Source organism: Meles meles, chromosome 9 (assembly GCF_922984935.1).
Source record: "Meles meles chromosome 9, mMelMel3.1 paternal haplotype, whole genome shotgun sequence".
Taxonomy (NCBI): Eukaryota; Metazoa; Chordata; class Mammalia; order Carnivora; family Mustelidae; genus Meles; species Meles meles.
In genome coordinates, this window is record NC_060074.1 from 18,135,550 (window position 1) to 18,153,799 (window position 18,250).

General features: G+C 40.8%; 1 protein-coding gene across 2 annotated transcripts in view; it reads left to right on the plus strand.

Moving 5' to 3' along the window:
- ADAM23 (ADAM metallopeptidase domain 23) overlaps nucleotides 1–18,250 on the plus strand; it is a 179,040-nt gene that overhangs the window by 91,026 nt on the left and 69,764 nt on the right. For both annotated transcript variants that reach the window (XM_046019346.1, XM_046019347.1), the window contains exons 4-6: nucleotides 2,640–2,703; nucleotides 15,227–15,309; nucleotides 16,350–16,413. In XM_046019346.1, coding sequence (XP_045875302.1) covers nucleotides 2,640–2,703; nucleotides 15,227–15,309; nucleotides 16,350–16,413 — 211 coding nt within the window. The remainder of the gene's footprint in view (nucleotides 1–2,639; nucleotides 2,704–15,226; nucleotides 15,310–16,349; nucleotides 16,414–18,250) is intronic.

An 18,250-nucleotide genomic window follows, 5' to 3' on the forward strand; every position in this document is an offset into this window, starting at 1 on the left:
TTTTTTAAAAAATTTTATTTATTTCACAGACAGAGATCACAAGTAGGCGTACAGGCAGGCAGGGGCAGGGGGCAGGCTCCCCGCCGAGCAGAGAGCCCGATGCGGGGCTCGATCCCAGGACCCTGGGATCACGACCTGAGCGGAAGGCAGAGGCTTAACCCACTGAGCCACCCAGGCGCCCGAGGCGGTGGTTTTGTATAGGAGGTGGAGGGGGAATGGGGAGGTGACAGGAGCATGCAGCGTTATGTCCAGCTCAGTGTCTGTCACACATGCCTGGGAAAGTCACTGCTTTTCTTCTTTAAGACATCTTCAAATGCAGCCTATGTTAGAAATAGTCATGTCCATGGTTGGGGGTGGGTGAAGGGAAGCCCTTGAAAAGGCGAAGTAGGATAATTAAAAAGACCTTTATCAGATTTGGCAATTAATGATTAGAAAGCTACTATATGCCCTTGTCATCACAAGCAAATAAATTTGTTTTCAACTCTCAGACATACTCCAGTGATTGCGTGGTTGAGAATTTTGAAAATAATGAATTACCTGTAGAGAGAGGTAATTAGAAGGTAGTTAGTGAAACCTCTCTCTGCCTTGGTGTTATGGAAGTGTTCCTCAGAGAAATATTACCATCAACAGCCCTGTTTATGTCTATTCACAGTGCTAGTTGCTGTCTTAATGAACTGGGAAAAAAGAGATGTTTCTGTACCCTGTCAAGTATTTTCAAGTATATAGAGTTAAGAACTGTCGTTACTTGGACTATTACTTAGATTTTTAAAACGAATAGATGCACCACAGTTTAGTTTCAGATGTAGAAATATCAGTAGACATGGGGCGCCTGGGTGGCTCAGTGAGTTAAAGCCTATGCCTTCGGCTCAGGTCGAGTCCCGCATCGGGCTCTCTGCTCAGCAGGGAGCCTGCTTCCCTCTCTCTCTCTCTCTCTCTCTGCCTGCCTCTCTATCTACTTGTGATCTCACTCTGTCAAATAAATAAATAAAATCTTAAAAAAAAGAGAAATATCAGTAGACGTATATTTGATTAGTAATTTCCATAGAAGAAGTTGTCCAAGGTACCAGCATCTGCCTTACTTGTGTGTTGAGAAGCTCGACCTTCAGCTGATGCAGGAGACCATGCTGGAGGTGCGCACGCGTCTCCCCCTCTGCTGATTGGCTCCACGCCGCTCCGGCCTTCCTCACTGGAGCATGTCAGACCTGCATCAGATGCAGCTCTCAAAATGACGAGTTCTTCCACACTTCTGTTAAAGCAGTAGTGTCAAGATTTCCTAACAAGAAAACCTACACTTGGGCAGAACTGGAGAAACTAGAATGTCAGAGCAAGAAGGGACCCTGGGAGTCATCTTCTCCAGCCCTTCCTTTTGCAGAAGACGAAGTGGAGGCCTAAATTTCAGGCACACATCTGCCTCATATGTAGTAGAACCTACTTTTGTCTTCCTCTTACCATTAGGATGAAAGGAGTTAACCTCTTTCTAGTCCCTACACAGTGCCTGTGACCTAGTAAATGTCATGTATGACCTAGTAAATGTTCAACACATGGAACTTACCATTTGTCATCATTATTTCTAATGGCAGAGCCCAAAGAACAACTCAGATGCCCCAATAGTTGCCTGCTCTTTCCGAGGCTCGTAGTTTGCATTCTCCACACTGTAGAGGGAGAAATGTGTTTGGAGAAATTGAATTAAAATAAAAGCAGTGGCAGCCTCATTCTCATTGCTGAGTACGGACTTAGTGCTGAGTTCTGGGCTCTGCCTGGCGTGTGCTTTCATGTAGCCTCCAACGTCCCATGGGATTCATGCTCTCTGTCGCTTTTGTTTGACTCAAGTAAAGGCCGAGTTTGGTAACTGGCCTATGATCACAGCACTAAGGAGAGGCTGGGTGAGGCTTTCATTCCAACTTTGTCTGATTTCAAAGTCCTGATTGATGACTGTTATTTTATTCCAGGGGTTGGCAAACTGTGGCCCACAGGCCAAACCGAGCATACCTGGTTTTGCATAGTCCTCAAGCTAAGAATGTGTTTTACGTTCTTAAATGGTTGAAAAAATTGAAGAAGAAAAAATGTCATGACACATGAAAATTAGGTGAAATTCAGATTTCATTGTCCATAAATGAAGTCTTAACTGGAACACAGTTCCGCTCATTTCTTTATATCACCGTGTCTGTTTCTAGAGTTGAGAAGTCGTGGCAGAGTCCATGTAGCCCGAAAAGCCTGAAATATTTGCTGTCTGGCCTTTTTGCTATACTTTTCCTCAGTGATAATGTTTTTGAGAAACCAGTTACTTAGAGCATAAATGTGGGATTTTTATAGGTTCTGTCTCCTCCTTTCCCTGCCTGCCTTTTCTGTTGGTTCCATATTAATTAACCTATCAGTTAAATGATGCATGGTGTGTATAAACAGAGTTCACCCTTATAGTATCTCTATTTTGTCTTTTTTTCAGAGAGTGATGATTTGTATAACAGGCATGATTTGTTATTGGAGAACATTCAGGGCTCTTGATGAGAACCTATTTGTGCTTGCCGTGGAGGGCGGCTCTGTGGTCTACATGCCCCGGGCAGCCATCTACTGAGCTGATTATTTTTAAAACCTCTAAGTGTCTTGGATGCCATAATCACTCTATTTTCTTTCCCCTGTAGTGGTTTGCTGTCTTCTGATTATGTGGAGATCCACTACGAAAATGGGAAGCCACAGCACTCCAAGGTACAGTTAAGAACATCTGTACATCCTGTAGCATAAACGTACTTGCTCATAGAATTCTTCATTGCACACTGCTTTGTTTTGATGTCTCTCTCAATAAAATTAACTGTTCTATTATACAACGATGCTATTTTTAAATTCAAAATAAGTTTAGGAGAAACTTATTAAAACTTATGAATGTTCGAGATAGCATTAAAGAGTCTGTATATTCAGGTCAATGAAGAAATGTTTATTGTTTTGGTTATACATACAGTATCTTCTGTAAATGAAAGGTATAAAGAGCTTTACAGCTCCATAGCAATACCTTCAAGTAGGAGATCGCCAGCTCGTGGTCATAGAGTCTGAATGATGAGACTAGAATGTCTGTTTAGTCCGAGAGACTTTGGTGTCCGAGAAGGACAGAGGACAGGTGTGGGAAGGGACATTCAGGAACATTGTTCTTAATCTTCACCAGAGTTCTGGGAGATGGATATTATTATTTGTGTTATGCAAAGGAAGGAAGACATTGAGGCAGAGAGAGAGCGCCAATAAACTTGCTTAAGCCCACCATGCATTGTCATAGAAAGCTAATTGGGTACTTGATTTCCTTCCATGGAGATTAACTATTGTCTTAACTGAGTGTCAGTTAAGAGCCAGTGGGTTTCGATGCAAATACGATTATTTGCATGTAAGGAAGACGGTGAACTCTGCCTGTCAGGATGAAAATCCTTGGGATGGCTACATTCAGAGAGTCTGATTTGTAGAAGTCCATAGAGTGCCACTGAGCCTAACCAGTGTCCACGGAACAAATACCACGGGCACAGGAGAGGAAACAGGGACATAAAATAATGGGAAATGTTGCTTTTTTTTTTTTTTTTTCTGTGTTGCTAATGAGTATGGGCACAGAAGTGGGCCTTTCATGTGTGGGCTCACTGGGTTGTGTAGCACAGAGAACTAGGATTTTTCAGGAGGATAGTTTCTTGCCAAATATTTATTGGTGGCCTTCATGGTAAATACTGCCCAGGGGGTTATGGAATTTCTCAGGATTTATAACTGTCCAGTTAACAGTGGGCACATTTATAATTCGGTGCGTGTTTTAAACCTCGGAACTATATGCCACAGGTTAAGAACTTCAGTATTATCCTTACTCTTCTATTGGTTCTGGCCTCAGGATAGGTCTTGGGGGCTGTTGAAGATCCCTAAAAGTGAATGCTGCGGAAAATGAGCAGAAATGTGAAATCAGGCATAGGAGTGGTGCTTTCTGGCATTTGCACAAACCAAAGCTTCAGTCAGCCGCACCAGTGTCCTGAGCACTGCAGAGGCTGCATCATGAGTCTCGAGGAGGGACGATGGCATGAGAATTTGACAGACTCAGCAAAGGAGTCACCTTTGCGGGCCTCAGTAACCTGAGTCAAACTTCTCACTAACAAATTCAGTCCGGTTTTTTTTTTTTTTTTTTTTTTTCTAGAAGTAGAATAGCTAATTGGCCTCCAGAGGTCATTTGAGGTCCTAGAAGGAAGCCTTATAAATAAGGCCCATCAAAACTCCTATCAGTTGCAACTAGAATTTAAAACAAAGGGTATTTCAGCTGCGGCAAAGGAAGTGTTTATTGTAGTTTGTTCTTGTGTTCATTGTTTTTCCCTTATTTATGCCTCATTTTCTCCAAACAGGTCATATACCCAAACTTACTGCTTCATATATAGTGAATTCATGGTAACAGTGTTTTTCATATGCATACGTATTTGTATATACACGCCTCAAAACCAAGATGACATGGTGCTCATTATGTTGAAGCAGACATTTTTTTAACCTAGTAACATTATGAACATTTTAAAATGTCTTAAATAATCTGCTAAACTTGTATTTCTAAAAATGCATAATAGCCTTTCCTGTTCATTTGCTATAATTTATTTTAAAATCCCATAGTAATAGACATTAGATTGCTTCCAGTCTTTTACTATCCAAATAATTTGTAAGGAAAGGCCTTCCTGATATATTTTTTCAAAAGACTTAATTAATTAATTAATTAATTTGAGAGCAAGGGGGTGGTGGAGGTTGGGGAGGGGCAAAAGGAGAAGGAGAGAGAGTCTGAAGCAGACTCCAAAGCAGACTCCACAGAGCTCATGTGGGATTCAATTTCATGACCCTGAGATCGTGGCCTGAGCCGAAACCAAAAGTGGGACACTCAGCTGCCTGAGCCACCCGGGTGCCCCTCCTGAAGCATTTTGAACACATCTTTAATAATTGCTTAAGGAATAATTCTGAGAATGGGATTTTTCTGAGTCAAAGAATTGGTACTTTAAAGGGTTTGCTACATATTGGTAGTTTTTCTTTCTGAAAGTTTGTTTAGATCCACACTCTTCCTACCATTACACACGTATTTTTTAAAACTTTTTTTTTGAACTTCAGATTGCCTTCCACGTTAGCAAAATCTTCGTACAGAGTACCCGTGAAGGAAATTAACATGTAAGGATGATTAGGTTAATTAAACCTGGTCAATCAACCCAGTGTGCAACCTATCTTCCAGAGATTTCACACTGCTTAGACAAAAGTACGTGCACCACACTGTGTTATTCATTAGAGAGGAAAAGAATTACTCCAAGCCTATTTGGCTTTAACTTTAAGTGCAGACATTTAAAGTATCCCGAAAATTAGTTTCAAACAGAATGATGAGTCCACACTTTGAAGAAGCTTGTCAAGGTTTTCCCTCTTTACCACCACCAAGCCCCTATCTAGTTCCCAAGTCTTTCCAAGAGAGGCTGGTGTCTTAGGCTTTTATTTTTATTGGCTGAAAGTGGGTTAAAAGGACTTCTTTCCTTGTGAAGCAAAGACAGGAACTGGAGAGGTCAATGAATTATGTAATCAGTATAGGATGGGGCGCCTGGGTGGCTCAGTGGGTTAAAGCCTCTGCCTTTGACTCAGGTTATGATCTCAGGGTCCTGGGATTGAGCCCCGCATCGGGCTCTCTGCTCAGTGGGGAGCCTGCATTCCCTCCCTCTCTGCCTGCCTCTCTGCCTACTTGTGATCTCTGTCTGTCAAATAAATAAATAAAAATCTTAAAAAAAAATAAGTAATCACTATAGGACAGGGGCCAGGTATCAGTGAATGAGTATGGAAGGGCTTTTGTTCTGCATTCTGCAGAGCAGTTGCTTTTGTTAACGTTCCAACACGGTGCTCTGCACACGGCATGCGATGAAACAACTTTGGTGACTTGTTGATTGACTTTGTTGATGAACCTATTAAAAATGAGTTAATTTTTGGTGTTTTAGTTCTTGTATAAATGAACTAGGTGTCAGTAGGACAGCGTAAAAATCCTTTTCAACTTAAACGATTTCTATTAAGTTCCTTGGAGATGAACCAGTAACTTGGAGAGCGTACTAGTACTTTGGTTTCAGTTCTGCTTATGAAAAGAAGTCTCAGCTGGCCAGCAGGGAAAACTGAACGGATAGATGCTCTGCTCCCATCCCCAATTCCCTCTGCTTTTTTCCTCTTTATCATTATTGGGCAGGGAAAATGCCCTTTCCTAGCTCTGTTTACTCACCTTGGCTTCTTCCTGTCCCCTTGCTCAGTCCGGCTCTGGGAAGGAAGAGCCACTTAACTGATGGGAAGGAGTTGGGTATGTTTGTGTTGTTGTTCTTACACCCTTCTTTATGACCGTATACTGTATGATTCCATTTATTACAGGAAGAGCACATTCTCGGTACTCTTCTCTAATCTAAGTTGCACAAGGGCAGCCTTGGTGTGTGTGTGTGTGTGTGTGTGTGTGTGTGTGTGTGTGTGTGTGTAGGTGTGTTGTTGGGGGTGGTTCTCATTCTATGTTGTCTGCCCTCAGGTGGGTCAATCTAGCCCACACAGGGTACGCCATTAGCAGGCCTGCAGGATTCTCAGCTGATCCTCTCCTTTGGTATAGTACTAGCAAAAATGAAGGTGATGCTTTATTCTGTTTCAGTCCTGGGTCACTGTCTCATTTGGTTTTAAACTTGTGTGGCTACCTCCTCACATGGTCCAGGATGCCTGTGATCTGAACGATGGACAATAGTAAGTGCTAGTGAGGATGTGGAGAACTAGAGCCCTCACAGACTTCTGGTAGGAATGTAAAATGGCGGAACTGCTTGGAAAACACTTTGGCAGTTCCTCAAAAAGTTAAGCATGAGGCGCCTGGGTGGCTCAGTGGGTTAAAGCCTCTGCCTTCGGCGCAGGTCATGATCCCAGGGTCTTGGGATCAAGCCCCGCATCGGGCTCTCTGCTCGGCCGGGAGCCTACTTCCTCCTCTCTCTCTGCCTGCCTCTCTGCCCACTTGTGATCAGTGTCTGTCAAATGAATAAATAAAATCTTTAAAAAAAAATTAAGCATACAGTTACCTTATGACCCAGGTGTTCTACTCCTGGGCAGGTATCCAACATACGTTTAAGCAAAACCTTACACACAGATGTTCATAGCAGCATTATTCGTAATTATTCAAAAAAGTGGAAACAATCCAAATGGCCATCAATTGATGAATAAATAAGATGTGATATATCCACACAGGGGAATATTATTCAGTCATAACAAGTAAGGAAGTACATGACACAACATGGATAAACCTTGTAAACATTATGCTAAGTCAGAGAAGCCAGTCACAAAGGACCGTATACTGTATGATTCCATTTGTTGAGAATGTCCAGAATAGGCAAATCCATGCAGACCAAAAGCAGGGTACGGTTTCCAGGGCTGGGGGTGAGGAGGAGTGGGAAATGACTGCTCGTGGGTGCAGAATTTCCTTTTGAGGTGATGAAAGTATTCCGGATTAGTGGTGACGGTAGCACCTCTGTGAGTGGACTAAAAACCACTGCATTGCACTCTTGACAAGGGTGAATTTGATGGCTTGTCACTTATATCCTAAAGGAAAAATAAACCCATAGGTGGGTTTATTTACCCATCTCCTCAACAAACATGAATGCTTTGCTCCTTTCAGATTGGTCTTGTCCCTCAGGCTCATGAATAAGTCATTAGTGTTCATTAAACAGATAACTGCTTCAGCTTGCTGTGATCTAGTCCCTGTTCGAGGTACTGGTGAGGTACGAGGTGAACTAAGCAGGAAAAAATAACCTACCTTTATTCTTTGCTTTATCACTGCAATCACATCACTCTCCTAGAAGTTTCTGTACTTTTTGTTTTTTAATCGAATCATCACCGTGGCTCAGTGGAAGCTCACTCCTTCCGTGAAGAGTTCTTGGCAGGGTTGCTATTGGAGGAAATGGGCCTCTGTGGGTATGACTCCTGGCTGGGAAATTAAAAAAAAAAAAAAATCAAGAGCGCAGACAACACTGGCTCCTCACAAAGCTATTTTAAGCTTGAGTAGGATAATTTTGTATGAACTATTAAAAATTTATATAGTATTGGCACAGCTAAACTGTTCTAATACTTGAACATTTTTTTTCCTATTAAGTCTAATGAAGGTAAATAATTAAACTGGTGTTGGGGGTCTCAAATTCCCTGATTGTCTGATATATTTTTTTCATTTCCTTATGCTGCAGTATTCAAATTCAGGTATATGTGTCTGGTTAAAGAGATCTTTTTCTCTTTTGCTATCAGCCTACTGACGTAGTAAATAGATTAATAGAACCTGATGATTGAAAAGTTTGAATTTAAAGATATGCATGTAGAATAATCATTTGAATACAGTGTTCTATTTCATTATTACATTCAGGAGCTGAAATATCAAAATATATATACACATTTATGAGCTAAGGCCTGTGTAGTTTCTTTTCAAATGTTTATCCAGATGTTCAGGAGTTTATAAGACTTTTTTTTTTTAATGTTTTATCTATTTATTTGAGAGAGAGAGAGAGCTAGAGTGGGGAAGGGGTACAGGGAGAGAGAGTCTTAAGATGTCATGCTGAACGTGGAGCCCACTGCAGAGCTCGATCTCACAACTCTGAGATCATGACCCTGAGATCATGACCTGAGCGGAAACCAAGAGTCGGATGCTTAACCATCTGCGCTACTTAGCACCCCAGGAGATTATGGGGGGTTCTTAAATGATGAAGATAATAAGAACTGGCTGGTTGAACTTCACTGAAGAGCAGATGAGATAATTAAACAGACACAAAGGTGGGGGAGTTTTAAAATAAATCAAATTGAAATAGTAGCTTCTATTTTCCAACAGGTTGTATTGAAATTGAGTAGAAAGAGTCAAACTGTTTCTGTCAATCGATCAGTGATACCAGGGAACCAAATCTCTTTTCCTCTTTCACTTGTTGGCACTGGCCTCGGACGGGTACTCCCAAACCGCTTCTGATTAGGAAGTGTTTGCAAAGATGCACATTCAGTCAGGGTCCCGTCATTTGCAGGAGTGGCCTGGTGGTTTCCAGTGGGGTTCTGAGCTCCACAACCTCATGGAACAGGTTTACCATTATTTGAACATCATCTGGCTTGTGGAGAGTTCGGATGGGGGAAGTGATAGGATTACGAGGTAGATTACTAGGGTTTTTAAGTTCCTTTAACTTGCCAAAAACTTCCACTTATTGGATGCTCCATTTTGTTGCATTTTAAGTAACTCACTGACAGTTACGAATCCAAAAACACTGATGCCTGTGTGGACACGCTTTGACTCGTGTCATGTGCTGAATGAGCCCCTTTTGTTCTTCTGCCTGCCACTTGCCTAGTCATAGATCTGTGATGCACTCCTTGATTGTAAAGTGGCTGGCCAGGGCCCCTGAACTGTCTGTGGCCTTCCCAGCTGGGGAAAGAAACTCTAACTGGGGAGACTGAAAATGTGTCATTCAGTTTAGCTTTTTGCTGTCCTTATCAGAGCCTTTTCGCACTTTGTCAATGTCTCCTTCTCTGTACATGGAGGTAGTAGTTACTATGAGACAGTGACTGAGTGTTTCAGATGGTTAGATCCTTAGGTGGAAGGCACCCCCAGAGCTGAGTGTCCAACGTCACTGCTCACAGCGCCCAAGAAGGAATTTCTCTTTTCTTTCTTTCTCTTCTTCTTCTTCTTCTTTTTTTAATGTATTACTTGTTGGACTTTTATTTAGTGTATCCATAGCTTAGGTTGTTTTTTTCCCCATACCTTTTTTTTTTTTTTTAAGATTTTATTTATTTATTTGACAGAGAGAGATTGCTAGTAGGCATAGGGGCAGGCGGGGATGGGGGGAGGGGAAGCAGGCTCTCCGCTGAGCAGAGAGCCCGATGCGGGGCTCGATCCCAGGATCCTGAGATAATGACCTGAGCTGAAGGCGGAGGCTTAACCCACTGAGCCACCCAGGCGCCCCTCCCATACCTTTTTAATTAACATCTTAATTTTATTTTTTTCCTATCCCAAGATTCATTCTTTATATACCACACCCAGTGCTCCATGCAATGTGTGCCCTCCTTAATACCCACCACCACACTCACCCATCCCCCCACCACCCTTCCCTCCATAACCCTTTTCAACTAGGATTTTTTGAATATGAAATACTTTGAGAGTTTATTTTGTGGTAGTATTTATAAAATGCTGCATACATCTGGAGAATTACCAAATAGTATTTTTATGGTCATGCTTTCTTAAAAACTTGTTATAAATTTAGTAATAAGAAACTCAGAAAATCCTATAATACTACAAGATACTAAAACTAATTTAGAGCCTGCTGAATTCCTCAGAGTGCTTAATTATAACCACATAATCCAGATAGTCAAGCTTTGTTATGATAATAGATATCAGGAATTGCATGTTACCTCAAGTTTTATTTAAGGTTCAGAAAATACGGTGATTTACCTTCAAATACGCAGAAAATTGAAATGGTTTCTTCAGAAAATATCCTACCTAATTAAAGCAACTAACAATGACATTTATACTGAGAGGGCATCAATCTTCAATTTCTAATGTGAATTAAAATAAAATCTAAGAAAGGACTTGGAAGTATTTTCTGGGAGAAAATATTTTTAGGAAAATCTGGAAAATATAGCTTTTTTTTTTTTTTAGAAAGGTAAAGTAAATATGACCTTGTTTGCTATGCACTAATAATAATCACCTGACTTAAAAGAACTTCTTGGTGTGATACAAAGTGCTAAATAACCAGTTTGATGGAATTTACAGTTACCTATGGCTGTTTTTAGAATCATGTGAAGAGTCTGGAATTTAATTGCAGAATATTGACCTGGATTCGCAAATCGCTGAGGCGTGTGATACCATTTGTCCTTATAAGTTCCAGGATTAATATGCAAATAAAACTTCTCATGTTGTATACAAGTCAATATTTTTGTAAAAAATTGCCTTTTGAGAATCAAGCCCCATACAAAAGCAAACTTTCACAAAATATTAACAAAGTTATAATACCAAATTTAGACTACCACCCTGGAAATGTGTATTATAGTTTCTAAGAGGAAAAAAACTGAATTGGTTGGGGAGTGGTCTTTGATATATGGGTAGACGTCCTTATCACTGTAAATAACCTCTGAGGCTATTGTAATACAATATAATGAACAGTAACCAAAATGACTGTAAATCATCAACAAAAAGTCAAAGTGTGATCAGTATATTCTATTTCAGAAAACAAATAAGAAGCTTCTGGTTAAACAGTGTAGATTCGATGATTATATTTATCTCAATTCCTTCCCAATAACTTAGTCAAATACCGAAGAATAGAAAAAGGATATAAACCCACAAGGACAAAGACAGAAGAAAGGACTGCAGATGAGAGGTATTCATAAAATTTTAGGAGACAGAAAGCAAATGGATGAGGAGTAACTATCAAGTTTGAGATTTTCCTGTTCTGCTAAGTTCCATTAGGGGAAACCCAAGAAGCAAGCCAATTGAAGATTCATGAATTGAAGGCACATGAAAGCAGAGAGGTTGGTTCAAAGTCTACATGGAGGGCTTTTACATCCCTGATGCATTTCATATGCCATATAGCCAGGCAGCCTTCCCTTTTGTAGTAGAAGAACTCTGTTTATAGACAAAAATGGAAAGGAGGGGATTTTCAGAGAAATAAGTTTCCTAGCAATGAACTGTGTACATTTTCTTAATCAAAAGCTTTGTCTGAGTGGCCAGCCCAGTGAATAAGCCAAGACGCACATCAAGGCATGTCTTGAAATTTCATGAAAATGGGGATGAATAAAAATTTTCCTAAAAGAGAAAAATTATATTTTATAGGAAATATCTAGCATCAGAATAACTGCCATTTCTCAGCAGCAACCTTAGAAGCTGTGCACAATGGTGTTGAAATACTCAGAGAAAATAATTTCTAATCTAGAATTTTCTACCCACTAAATGGTTCATCTAGTGTGAAGATAGAAAAAGAAATTTTTAATACAGAAAGGGAAATTAGAGAATCGATTCCATTTACTATAGCACCAAGAACCATAAGATACCTGGGAATAAACCTAACCAAAGAGGTAAAGGAGCTGTACTCGAGGAACTACAGAACACTCATGAAAGAAATTGAAGAAGACACAAAAAGATGGAAGACCGTTCCATGCTCTTGGATTGGAAGAATAAACTTTGTTAAAATGTCTAAACTGCCTAGAGCAATCTATACTTTTAATGCCATTCCGATCAAAATTCCACCGGTATTTTTCAAAGAGCTGGAGCAAATAATCCTAAAATTTGTATGGAATCAGAAGAGACCCCGAATTGCTAAGGAAATGTTGGAAAACAAAAACAAAACTGGCTGCATCAAGTTACCTGATTTCAAGCTTTACTACAAAGCTGTGATCACCAAGACAGCATGGTACTGGCATAAAAACAGACACATAGACCAGTGGAACAGAGTGGAGAGCCCAGATATGGACCCTCAACTCTATGGTCAAATAATCTTCGACAAAACAGGAAAAAATATACAATGGAAAAAAGACAGTCTCTTCAATAAATGGTGCTGGGAAAACTGGACAGCTATATGTAGAAGAATGAAACTCAACCATTCTCTTACACCATACACAAAGATAAACTCGAAATGGATGAAAGACCTCAACGTGAGACAGGAATCCATCAGAATCCTAGAGGAAAACATAGGCAGTAACCTCTTCGATATCAGCCACAGCAACTTCTTTCAAGATATGTCTCCAAAGGCCAAGGAAACAAAAGTGAAAATGAACTTTTGGGACTTCATCAAGATCAAAAGCTTCTGCACAGCAAAGGAAACAGTCCACAAAACAAAGAGGCAACCCACGGAATGGGAGAAGATATTTGCAAATGACAGTACAGACAAAAGGTTGATATCCAGGATCTATAAAGAACTCCTCAAACTCAATACACACAAAACAGATAATCATATCAAAAAATGGGCAGGAGATATGAACAGACACTTCTCCAATAAAGACATACAAATGGCTATCAGACACATGAAAAAATGTTCATCATCACTAGCCATCAGGGAGATTCAAATTAAAACCACATTGAGATATCACCTGACACCAGTTAGAATGGCCAAAATTAGCAAGACAGGAAACAACGTGTGTTGGAGAGGATGTGGAGAAAGGGGAACCCTCTTACACTGTTGGTGGGAATGCAAGTTGGTGTAGCCACTTTGGAGAACAGTGTGGAGAGTCCTCAAGAAATTAAAAATAGAGCTTCCCTATGACCCTGCAATTGCACTACTGGGGATTTACCCCAAAGATACAGATGTAGTGAAAAGAAGGGCCATCTGTACCCCAATGTTTATAGCAGCAATGGCCACGGTCACCAAACTGTGGAAAGAACCAAGATGCCCTTCAATGGACGAATGGATAAGGAAGATGTGGTCCATATACACGATGGAGTATTATGCCTCCATCAGAAAAGATGAATACCCAACTTTTGTAGCAACATGGACGGGACCGGAAGAGATTATGCTGAGCGAAATAAGTCAAGCAGAGAGAGTCAAGTATCATATGGTTTTACTTATTTGTGGAGCATAACAAAGAACATGGAGGACACGGGGAGATGGAGAGGAGAAGGGAGTTGAGGGAAATTGGAAGGGGAGATGAACCATGAGAGACTATGGACTCTGAAAAACAACCTGAGGGTTTTAAAGGGACGGGGGGTGGGAGGTTGGGGAACCAGGTGGTGGGTAATAGGGAGGGCACGTATTGCATGGAGCACTGGGTGTGGTGCAAAAACAATGAATACTGTTATGCTGAAAATAAATTAAAAAATAATATTCGAAGCATGGAATACAATGTTAATAAAATTAAATTGAATGTAAAAAAAAAGAAATTTTTATATATACAAGTTTTCACCAAATTATAATCCATGATAAGTTTTCCAAGAAAGTACCAGAAGATGTGTACCTTCAAAAAAGGGGCGAGATCATGAGATGATGAATGGAAAAGATGTGAGGTGTAGGATTCTGTACAGAAAGGAGGCAGAAGAGTTCCCAGGATGACCCGAAACAGAACTCCTGGCTGGTGGCTCTGTGTCAGGTCCCGTGGGAGGCTGAAGGGGGACAAGAGGACTGTCTCCTGGAATAAAACAGATGTGATAAATTACCTGATATGTTTAGCCAGGATGTAGCAGTGAAGATATTACATTCAGAAGTACATAGGTGAACAGCAAAAGAAACAGAGAAAAGAGTTAAAAATGATTGTCATGGATGTGAGGAGAAAGGGAGAAAGTAACTGCTGTGTGTGTGTGTCTCTGTGTTTGTGTGTGTGTGTGTGTTTAAAGATTTATTTATTTGAGAGAGAGGGAGGGAGGGAGAGAACGAGCAAGGGCGTTCACGGGTGTGTGAGCAAGGGGAGGAACAGAGAAAGAGGGAGACAATCCTCAAACAGACTCCCAGGTGTTTGGGAGCCCATTGCGGGGATCTCACGACCCTGAGATCATGACTTGAGTAGAAAATACAAGTAGGACACTTAGCGGACTGAGCCACACGGGCACCCTTGTGTTTTAAAATAGGCCTTACAGTTACTACTTGACTTTGAAAATTAATGTAATACTTCTAAGAAAATAGAAAATGTAATACTTCTAAGAAATTTTTTAATGAATTTTAAAAAGTAGGAAGGCAAACATTAAGATTTTATGTAGTTTTCTATTAAACAATTATTTTTTAAAAAAGACTTTATTAATGTGTGTGTGTGAGAGAGAGATAATGAGACAGAGCATGAGCAGGTGGGGAGAGAGGGAGAAGCAGGCTCCCCGCTGAGTAGGGAGCCCAAACCAGTACTCAATCTCAGGACCCCAGCATCATGACCTGAGCCAAAAGCAGATGTTTAGCTGCCTGAGCCACCCAGGCACCCCTGTCAAACACAGTTATAAACAACACTTCTGGGGTTTCTCCTCAGTTTGATAGAAGACCTTATTCCATAGCAGTATCTGGTAAGTGTTTACTCCCTTTCATGTTTAAGAAAGGTCGGTAGGTTGTACCAGGTACTTCGGTGTCTTATTCTTGTTAATAGCCTTTTCTCTTTTATTAAATTTAATAACACAGTGTCATTGTAGAAAAGTTGAAAAATGGCCTCGTGCCCTTTGAGACTTCCTGTCAACCAGGAGGAGTTTGCAGGACCATCTTTGCAATTCTTTTTGGCTTATAGGAGCGTCGGTAATATTGAATGATGACCCAGAGAGCATTGTTTATCAGCAAAACCTTCTTCTGTGTTGTAGGGTGGAGAGCACTGTTACTACCACGGCAGCATCAGAGGAGTCAAGGACTCGAGGGCTGCTCTGTCGACCTGCAATGGACTTCAGTACGTGCGAGTCTCCTGTGGGAGCGTGGACTTGCTTTCGGCCACGCGCTGTTCCCATCTTTTCTTTCCCAGACGTTTGTTGTGGGGACTCTGCTGTGCCAGTCGCACATTAGGGACTAGATATGGAGTCATGAACAAGGAGGGCATAGTCTCTGCTGTCTTAACATTAAGAGTCTGCAAGAGACTCAGGGATTAAACAAATGATTACAGAGATTAATATTGAATTACCCTTTTGGTAGGAACTGTGAAGGGGAGGGTCAGGGGCTTAGGAGGGTGATCAAACCTCATCTAGGGAGATTTCCCAAAGATGTACACCTGAGAATGTAGCAGACGGGTAGTATGGGCCACGGGAGGATGGGAGGACCAAAGAGAGGAGCTCATATATTGGCGTCAAGGCAGGCTCTAGAAAAACCGCTCTAAGCACCTTTGAGACCCAAATAGTAACCCTCAATGTAAAGACCTGGTTGTGGCCCTGTGATGCAAAAGGATCTTGAAAATCTTACCTTCCTGTATCTCTCAAAATTATATGCAACACAGAGTCATACTGCTTAATGGAAATTCACAGTTGGAAGCCACAAATATGCTTCTGTTTGCCTTTGCAGAATAAGATGGTTTTAGATGATGGTAACGAGCAAAGAAACCATTTTCTTATAGGTGGTACGGGATTTGTGTAACAAGAAATTCGTACTCGGAGAGTGTCTTGGAATTATAACGGGACACATTGGAGCTGCATGGATGGTCCTTTCCAAATTCATCTTCTAACATTTCCATTTTGTTTCAAAAATTAATTATAACATTTATAATTTATATGCTCATGGTATACCCTTTAACACCTTCTGTAGCTTAGCTATTGTCTAGGACAAGGCGGAGACTATAGTGGGATCCCACATAGGTAGATGAATTGGGTTTTGGGCAGTATAAAGAAAATTTGTCCAGGTAGAGTGCTCATTTTTAAGGATGTAGTGTGAAGCTCATTTGCTGCTTCTTCCTGTTTGCCTTATTTTGTTAATTTTCTCCTCGTGCGGTTTCTTGTCTCGTAGTGGTATGTTTGAAGATGATACCTTTGTATATATGATCGAGCCGCTGGAGCTGATTCACGATGAGGTAAGTCTGTGACCTCAGTTTCCTTATGGTGTTTCATTCTTTTAGCATCTTTGCCTTTGAGCCATAAGGAACATAATGTGGATGTCAGTGTACATGTATATGTCGTACCTTATTTCAAGCGTAGAATGACACTGTGAATTTTAAAGCTTAAATTGCACATCCCAGGTGTGTTGAGAAGCTGGTGCTTGTGTATTGAATTTAGAAACGTGCAGGCTGTGACCTGCTGCATTGGGGAACATAAGCCACCAACACGGATGGCCTTGGCCCATGGCTCTGTCAGCATCCAAGCTCCCACTTTGGGGAAGTGAAGCCCATGGTTCTTTTGATTGAAGGTGCAGTTTCAGCACACTCACACAGGGGAAGTGAAGTCCCAGGATTTATTTATTTATTTATTTATTTATTTATTTTAATTTATGACAGAGAGAGATCACAGGCAGAGAGGCAGGCAGAGAGAGTGAGAGGGAAGCAGGCTCCCTGCCAAGCAGAGAGCCCGATGTGGGACTCGATCCCAGGACCCTGAGATCATGACCTGAGCCGAAGGCAGCAGCTTAAACCACTGAGCCACCCAGGCGCCCAGTCCCAGGATTTATTACATATAGATTCCAGAATCTAGGATGGGGATCCGTAAGCCAGAGGAAGGCAGTCCTCCTCCATCCCAGGTCATGAGTGAGCAGGAGATAGAGAGCAGGGTAGCAAGAACCTACTACTTGAAAGGGGGTTAGAGTGGAGGTCTCTGACTTATAGCGGGCTTAATTCTAAGTGTTTTTTTAAAAAAAGATACCCTGGGAAAAGCAAAGAGGGAACTTAGCGCAGGAATCCTAAACTCAAGTTCTTATCGAAATGTCCAGACCCTGGTTGTGAACAAGGTTATCATTCTGTAAAATGCCTACGCAGCAGCTCAGAAAAATACAAGTTGTTTTTCTCATCACACCAGACCACACACCAGTAAGGAATGATAAGAGGCAAGAAATCTAGGTTTTTGGAAGTAAAGGTAGTTCTCTCCAGTCTACAGAGCAAAGAGGACATTATGTTTTGTACCGACCCACTTCTTTTCCTTTAAACTCGCTTTTATTCTCACTTCTTCTTTAGATAATTATATGACTTTAAGCATATACTTAACTTTTATGAGAATCTTCAGTGGGAAAATTTGTAGTTGAACTACGATTACATTAGAGAGCATTTAGCTTTTTTTAGAGATAGGGAAGAAAATAATGTTTAGAATCGTGCAGAGGCCAGCCACCTAGATAAGAAACCATAAGGGCATTATGCTAAATGAAGGAAGGCAGACAATAGAAGACAAATGCTGTATGATCTTGCATATGTGTGCAATCTAAAAGTACTGAACTCAGAGACAGAGAACAGGTTCGTGGTTACCGGAAGCCAGTGGGGGGAATACATGAAGGTGGTCAAAAGGTACAAACTTTCAGCTATGACATAAATGAATTCTGGGATGTAATGTACACCTTTGTGACCATAGTATCTTTGTATATTTGAAAGTTGCTTAGACAGTAGATTTTTAAAAAATTAACATATAACGTATTATTTGTTTCAGGGGTACAGGTCTGTGATTCATCAGTCTTACACAATACACAGCGCTCACTACAACACATACCCTTCCCAGTGTCCATCACCCAAGACAGTAGATCTTACAAGTTCTTATTACAAGCAAAAAGAGTAATTGTGATGTTATGGGTGTTAACTACACTTAAATATTTTGCAGTATGTACATAGATCTTTATATTGTACACCTTAAACTTATATAATGTTACATGTTATTATATCCCAATAAAATTGCACAAAAAAGGAATCATATACTCTACTACTGTTGTTCACTAAT